The sequence below is a fragment of the Bos javanicus genome, chromosome 19 (assembly GCF_032452875.1).
Source record: "Bos javanicus breed banteng chromosome 19, ARS-OSU_banteng_1.0, whole genome shotgun sequence".
NCBI lineage: Eukaryota > Metazoa > Chordata > Mammalia > Artiodactyla > Bovidae > Bos > Bos javanicus.
The window spans coordinates 16,387,951-16,395,803 of record NC_083886.1 but is presented as its reverse complement, the minus strand read 5'-3'; the positions used below and the strand labels follow the sequence as shown (position 1 = coordinate 16,395,803).

General features: G+C 51.2%; 1 protein-coding gene across 6 annotated transcripts in view; it reads right to left on the bottom strand.

The window, feature by feature from the left end:
* Positions 1 to 1,221: 1,221 nt before the first annotated feature.
* The window catches only part of RFFL (ring finger and FYVE like domain containing E3 ubiquitin protein ligase), a 77,377-nt gene continuing 70,745 nt past the window's right edge, over positions 1,222 to 7,853 (bottom strand). For all 6 annotated transcript variants that reach the window (XM_061390387.1, XM_061390390.1, XM_061390392.1 and 3 more), the window contains 3 exons: positions 7,524 to 7,734; positions 6,334 to 6,357; positions 1,222 to 3,852 (listed from right to left, as the gene is read on the bottom strand). In XM_061390387.1, the coding sequence (XP_061246371.1) occupies positions 3,671 to 3,852; positions 6,334 to 6,357; positions 7,524 to 7,734 (417 nt within the window). In that variant the 3' untranslated portion in view covers positions 1,222 to 3,670. The remainder of the gene's footprint in view (positions 3,853 to 6,333; positions 6,358 to 7,523; positions 7,735 to 7,853) is intronic.

Genomic DNA, 7,853 nt, shown 5'->3' with positions numbered 1-7,853 from the left:
ACCCCCTGCCTTCCAGGGTAATCAGCTAAGGTCGCTTCAGCCTGTCTGACCTGGGTTCCCACCTGCTGCTTGCAGTGTGTGAGGAGGAAAGGAGGGGGCACCCTGACACTAGGCCAGGACATTTGGGGTTTCTGAATGGGCACCATTCAGTCTGGCTTCACTGTGGAGAATAAGACAGTTTTTATTCTATCCTCTGGAGACAAAAGCTGCTGCTCCTCTTGAGCACTGACCTACATAAATTTTCACCCCCTCTCCAGCCTCCTCAGGCCAAGCAGCTGGACAGAGCTCTCCTCCCAGGATTTTGCCTTTGGCTTGGCTGGTCTCCAGAGGGGTGCACCCATGCAGCAGAGGGGGTCGTTTCAGTCATGAGCTCGGCCCCTCCTCACCTCGCTGGGTGTGTTACCTTCAGCTCACCGTTCAAGGTGTGGTTTCCTTCCAGTCTTTCTGATCCATGTTTCTCTTTGCTGCTGAGATTATGTATGATTTTATATCCATGTACTTCACAGACCATAAGCAACATCATCTTAAACCTCCCCAGCAGGGTGCTGGAGGCCTGCCCTCCTTTGAACCTTTGTTTACTTGCTGGTTGGCAGCAGGCAAGAGGTCACCTTGGGTGCTGAATGGGTCAGCCTCCCAGAACAACGAGGACAAAGTGCTGTGGCTCAGCCTTGAGCCTCTACGCCCTTTTGGCAAGATTCCTTCCTTCTCCAGTCACAGGGCAGATCTGCACTCAGTCCGGCTCTCCCAAAGGCTGTGCTCTCAGGAGTCCCCTCCCCTGTGCACCTGCTCTAACAGGCATACCGACCTGCCTGGAGACACAGGGCACCCTGCCCTCGAGGCCGGGCCAACCTCTGAGCCACAGTCCAGCCAACACAGCTGTTCCCACAACTCCAGCCATCTCCCAGGGTCACCTGAAGACACCTGGGCACCCCAGCTGCCCTCAGACTCCTTCCCACCCACATCTTTAAGGTCTGCTTCTACCAGATGGCTGTCCGTGTCTGAACTCTCTTCATGCTGCTATCTGGGTTTGGTCCTTTTTCCCGCCCAGTTCCCATCCTCTTCTAGGCTTTTCCATGTCCAAGGCCACGTGACCCAAGCATCTCCAAAAATAACGCAATCTCACAAGAGCAGGGCTATGTGCATACAGCCTGGGATTAGCCTGTGGCTTGTGAACGCATGTCAGTCTTACCTCTGGCGTCCTCACACTAGATCGGACAGGCATCTATGTTGAAACTTTATTACAAAATTATAAAGCAGAGCTCTGTAACAAAAAATACACAATTGGGTTTGGTCTAACACCCAGGTAAGTCTGAGAAAATCTTAATATAAGCCACTTGAAATAACACATTCACGTCCAAAAGATTTCAACAAATTTATACAATATACATTGAACACTAATTCCTGTACAGCTTATTCTTTCTAGTTTCGATCCAGCTATTCCAATGTATTATGAACCAGTCAGCTGTCCTATCTTTTAAAACAAGTCACAATTGAAATCTCAGAACAATCAGCAAAAGCCAAGGGATAATGGAAGAATTGGATGTTTCCATGGTAATTAAGACCAAGGATCCATGAGGGGCAGGAGAGAGCATCCAAGGATAAAAATCAAGTTTGCTACGTAGGTTAGATAGTAACTGAAATGGGATCTTAAGAATTCCCAGCCTTTATTTGGTGTAGTAATAAAGATACAAAGTGCGGGGGGGGGGGGGGTGCTTAGGGTTAGGTGGTTTTAACACTTGTTCTTCTAAATGGAAACCTTCACCAAAAGGGATTAGAAGACTTAAAGGCAAGTTCTCCTAGAAGAGTAAATGACATCAGTTCTGATTCTGACTGAGGTTACAAACCAACCATCAGGATATTGTTATGTCTAAGAGGGAAACTGGGAGGTAGGGAGTGGTAAGGCCTCAGCAGAGAAAACAAGTTTTAAGCAGGGAAACAGCCAGCTTCTGCCCTGAAGTTATTGCTGGGTTGTCGCTGAGCTGCTATGTGCAGACCTGTTTCACAGTGAAACTAAGGAGTAGCTGAATTCTTTGTTAAACTGGTAGGCACCACAAACTATAGTATTTACTGTCCAGCAGAAAGATGGTGTCTTCACAGGGAAATCTCTATCCCTCCCCCAGTTCCTACAAAGGCTGTAGCCCAGAATCACACTAGGACTTGGTATAATGTCAAGGTAGGTGGTTTAGTGGTTGATGGAGAGAAAGCATTAAGCATATCCTGTACCAACCAACAGGTGCCCTTACAGGTTTCCCACTGCTTTCCAAAGTCATGATTGGTTCTTCTGGTCTGAGAGATCTCAGCTGCACGGGGTGGGGGTAGGGGTGACTGCCAAAGCCCTCAGCTGTCTGAGGGTTTGCATAGCTCATCCAACGGTAATGGTGGCGCACAGAGCTCTTCTGATACTGCACAGAATATATGTTTGTGCTTGGCTAAGCTTCTCCAGCAAACCTGAGCTCTTGCAGTGGTGAAGAGACCCTGAGAGGGCTCAAGAACAACACTCACTCATTGCACGGCCCTTCCTAAAGAGCCAAGGGAATGCTTCTTCCTGACCTGCCCCTAAATCAGCAGGCTGAGAAAGGAAATGGGAGTCGACCTGGGGAACAGAGACGTGCAGCTGTCTGCTCGAGGGCTGATGCCTCCGAGTGCTCAGTCTTACATGCTTGTCTGACTGGAGTAGAGTAAGGCCCTTTGCCTAAGTCTCTGTGTCTTCAAGTGAGACCATGTTTAAAACCTCCATGGGCAAGAGCGACCTCTGCTCAGGGGAAAATCGTTTAAGGCTGTCCACTGGAGACGTCAAAGCCAAGCAGACAGCCACTGCTTCCACCCAACGCTTTCCCTTTTCCTCATCAACTGAGGATGGCACAAAGTCAGACCCCAGGAGGAGAAGCAGAGGTGACCCACGTACTGTCACACAGACTGGAATCTCCCAGCAGTCTGAAAGCCAGATGCTTTGCTGACTCCCAAGGTCAGCTCGGGAGAGGGATAGCTTCCCATCCCAGCGCTTAAGGAAGCAACTCTTAATGACTGAAGGTTTTCCAATTGCATTTGCGTTTCATTTCTCACCAGAAATAAGTTTACTGGTCCAAATTGCTGTCCCTGGGAGGATCACTATTGGTCTGGTAAACTACCATCTTTTTGGTCTAAAGAAACAAATGAATTTTAGGTAAGGTATCAAGAGACTTTAGCAAAGGTCAGTTAAAGCACAGAGAGCCACAGAGACCAGAAATGAATCCAGATGTGCCGGGGAGGAGGAGAGCCGTTCCCACCAGGACTCCTGGTGGGTGAAACCGAGGAATGCCGCTCAGGGGGGTGGGCGGGCTACAGGAGGAGGAGTGAGACTGTTTAGGTTTGCAGAGGAAGGGAGGAAGATGTGGTCGAAATCCTGGAAAGTCCTCTCCATCAGTTACCATCGTCACCCCAAGATCACCGAAACAGGGACTGGCCTGTGCGACCTGTACCAGTTTCCACTGGCCTGGGGCTCGGCCAGCCGCACAGTGTACCTCTGAAGCAAGACAGGCATGCCCAGAGATGACACAGCATCTTTGCTCGCCCTGGTCTTGGGAACACTGCGCATTTTCTGGTTAGCTTGCCCGTCTGCAAGCCGCCAACTGTGGGCCCAGACACCTGGAGCTCTGTCCCCGTAAGGCACTGCAGAAGCCAGCACAGGCCCTCAGGATCGGAAGACGTGCACGGCCCGGATCACGTACTGCCGGCAGATGGGGCACTCATTCATGCGCTTGCCGCACTTGGTACAGGTGACCATGTGGCCGCACTCCAGCAGAACACAGTCGATGGGCGAGTCCATGCAGATCCGACACAGGTTCTCCTCCAGGCTGGACGGCACTGCTCCCCCTGGACGCAGAGCAGAAAGGAGAGTAAGGGGCACAGCCCCCCAGACCCACACACTTCCCTCAGGGAGAAGGAAACGTCTCCCTAGGAACTAACTCCACCTGCTTGTTTAATCTGCACCTCCATAGGTTAGGCTATAGATTTGAATAGTCGAGCACTTGTAGATCAAAGACATCCCAGAACATGAGAATAAGGCAAAGGCCTCAAAGCTTAGAAAGAAGTAACGTTCAGACAACTGAGGCTGTAATAAGGCCAGGGAGTGCCATGGAGGGACTCGATATTCCCTGAGGCAGAACATGCTGAAAAGATATAAAACTGGCTGAGAAGAGTTTAGGCATCAACAGAATTGTAATGAACTGCTCATGAAGGATCATGAGACTCCTCTGTAAACATACCCCCAACTGAATAAAGAAAGCCGAGGATTGCAGGGCCCCGACCCGCTTCCCCAGGCTTCCTTGGAGGAGATGCCGTGGTGCCAGAGCCCAGCAGAGACTATGGTTCTGTCTTCGCTGCTTCCCACACACACTTCACCCACACCCCTGTGACTGCTCCTCAGTGCTTTCAGAATTCGTGAGTTTGCTCCTTGTCTCCCCCACTAGAAGATGGGCTCCTAAATTCAACAAATGGAATCAATTTCTATTGAGATAATAATATACTTAGTATCTGCTGTGTGCTCTGAGGGCTGATAGTCGTCTTGAATCCCCAAAACCAGTCCTGAGGTGAAAGTGAACGCGTTAGTTTGACTCTTTGTGACCCCATGGACTATCGCCTGACAGGTTTCTCTGTCAATGGTATATTCTCCAGGCAAGAATACTGGAGCAGGTTGTCACTTCTGCCTCCAGGGGACCTTCCTGACCCAGGGATTGAACCCGCGTCTCCTGCACTGGCAGAGTCTTCACTACTGAGCCACCCGGGAAGCCCCAACAAAAACTATGAAGTAGGTACTCACGTTACTCATTTTATGGGTGAGGCAAGTGAAACCAAAGGGTTAAATAGGTTGCCCAAAGATTCAAATCCAGGTAGGCTGGCTTCTAGGAAAGTGGCCTGAGGGCAAGGGCTGTGAAGACAGTACTAACTGCTCAGCGCACAGTTCTCAACAAGGCTAACTTGGCTTGTGCGAGTGGGAAGACACAGTGGGCATGACCTACATCCGGGGTCAGCTGCAGGAACAGAAAAACCTTCATGTACCCAAACCCAAGCCTTCCCAGCATGTTTAAAATGGCAGCCTGAATCAGGTAGCCATAAACAGGGAACTGGTCTTATAACAGCCACCTCTACGGTCCCACAGGCAGCTCTCATACTCCACTGCTTCTGCGCTTTCTTTACCTGTTCCTTGGACTATTCAGAAAGTCAAGAAACACAAGGTGGGCGGGCTGTGAGGCAGTGAAGCCTATTTACTCCTGTGAGGAGCTGGTGGCCCTAACAGGGAACGTTTGGAAACAACTGAACTATATAAACACCCATATATATAAATAGGAATACCTATATATATAATAGGTATGAGCTATATAATAGCTCAACCATAAATATATAGATGAGCTGGAGTAATTTACAGAATTTCATTACAGATTACTTCTGTCAAGATTAACAAATTCATTAACTCAGTTGCCAGCATTCTCCCAGGGAATCAGAAAGACCCCAAGTGGATGGCCAAACTTTGGTATCAGGTGAGGGTCTAGAACTCCAAATGCTCAACTCTTGGGAATGTATCAGCCCGAAGATCGTGCCCCATTCTGAGCAATATGGTGAGAGCTCTTCCCCAAGAAAGGATGTTCTCAGAGTGGTGTAGGGGCCTGAAAAGCACTTTAAAACTTTTTCAGAAGACACTCCAAATTTGTCAGTAAAATGGCTGTAAAGCCTTGAGGCTTTCACAAAAAGGCCTAGCATGTTTTAGAGTGATTGTCTCTGCACTCAGATTCCTGCAGTGCATTCTGGGGGTGCCCAGAGACCTGCGGGTGGTCTTTAACATACAGGCTGGTACATGGCAGCTGAGTGCCACGAAGCACGCTATTCACACAAGGCTCTCAGCTCACCACCCCTGCTTTTCAGTTGGTACCAGAAGCTGATGAACATCCCAAGTGATTTCCCTGAAGGTACACAGAGACCCTCCCACACAGACCAAGATGGAGTGAAAGCTATGGTGCCTGAGCCCCAGGACTATGGGCAATGCACCAGAAGTGCCACCCCTTGGCTTTGCCGAAGATTTTACAGAGGCTGGCTTCTGAGCTCTGACCACCAGAGGCCTGCAGATCAGGCTGCCCGAGGTGTCCTGCCACTCCACCCTTCGCAGGGACGGGGATGGGAATTTCTAAAGATGCTGAGGAGCCCTGGTTCCCAGTGAACATCCCCCCCAGCACCGCTCCCCCACCGGGATGTGGATATGCTCAGAGTTCTCAGACGGCTAACAGGAGTAAGGGCTGAAGGGGAGGAAGGAGAGAAGAGTGAAGGGCCTCAGCCTGATGCCAAACAGGAACAGCTACGTACCGTTTTGGTCTTCAGCGCTGCACACTGCAAAGGGAAGGAAAGAAGGCGTCTGAATATGTTGATGACAAGGAAAGCCTCCAGCCACCCTGGCTGAGTTTACTTCCGAACTCAGGCTGCTCTCCTGCTGGGAACGAGGCCACCCTCCTCAGACCCTCCACACATGGGAGACTCACCCACCGCCCCTGCTGGGGTGTCTTAGAATAAGGGCTTCCACTGCTTTGCCGTGAACAAAACTGCCAGGCAGGAAGGAGATTACACAAGCTCAGTGTTCTTTTTTCCTACCACATCGGAAGCCGGCGTTAAAGTCAAGAAAGGAGGAACAGTCTGCCCTGGTCGGCCAGGGAGTCTGGGTGCGACTCCCCAGAGGAGCCATCTCCTCGTCCCTCCTTTGGGGAGGTTCTGGGGACCATCCAAAAGGGAAGAGCCTGTGATCAGGTGACCAGGCAGATGTCCCCTAACTCTGATGAATCTGAGCTCCTGGGAGAGGAGAACCTGAATCTGACTTCAACCACTGTGAGCAGGCAAGTCAGCACAACATTGACTTGCAGGAGCCCAATCAGCTGGGGAGCGACTGGGTGAAATTTCAGGAAATGCGGAGTTCTAAACTACACTCGTCTCTCTCCTGCAGGGCTTCTCTGCCTTGATTGGTACAGTCTTCATCTTACCATAAATCGGCAGCACGGTCATAATAGCAAGTTTTTTCTTCCCCAAACTCATTTGACCACAGACCTTGTTTTACTCTGCATCACTGAAAATGATACCATGGCAAATGCTTTGGAAAATGAACAGCCCCAGGGCAGGCAGGACACACAGTGTGCCAGCACCTTGGGTACAGAGTTTGAGCATGGCCAGAGGTAGTGGTGAGTCTGACGGGGCGACATACGGCGGGAAAGGCCATGGACTTAGACCCTGAAATCCTCAGAGCCAGCCTCGGCTCTCCAGTGAAGGGAAGATGCTAACAAGGCCTATTTCACAGGCTGCCCTGCAGAGTAAATACACATACACAATGCCTGACCCCCACCCGGGCCCTCAGCTCCAAAGGACAGTTGTTATTAGAGGACGCAAACGCGCAGGGTGGCTGGCCCCTTCCTCAGCTGAAGCGTGGAAATGGAGCAGGCCGCTGTGGCCTCTAATGTGCAGCAGCAGGCGCCCTGTGGCTCTGTGCCGCCGCCGCCCGCACGGCCGCTCACCCAGGTGCTGGAGGCCCTTCTGGTCCTTGTACAGCCGTGTCACCCTCTCCATCAGTTCCCACTTCTCACAGCAGCCCTTGTAGTTGACAAAGTTGCGAGCCAGGATCTCCTTGAGCTGTCGCACGGTGAGACCTTCGATGTCCTCCAGGTCGGTCAGGTCAGAGAGAGAGGCCCTCCGGCCTGGGACAAAGCTGTCCTCTGAGTCGACGGACTGCGAAGGCCAAGATGGGATGGGTGGGCTCCACTCTCCCGCCCCCACCCCGGCTCTCGCTCCCAGGACCCCAGAGCTCTCAAAACTCTGTGCTTTTGGTGACTGGCCTCAAGGGAAGC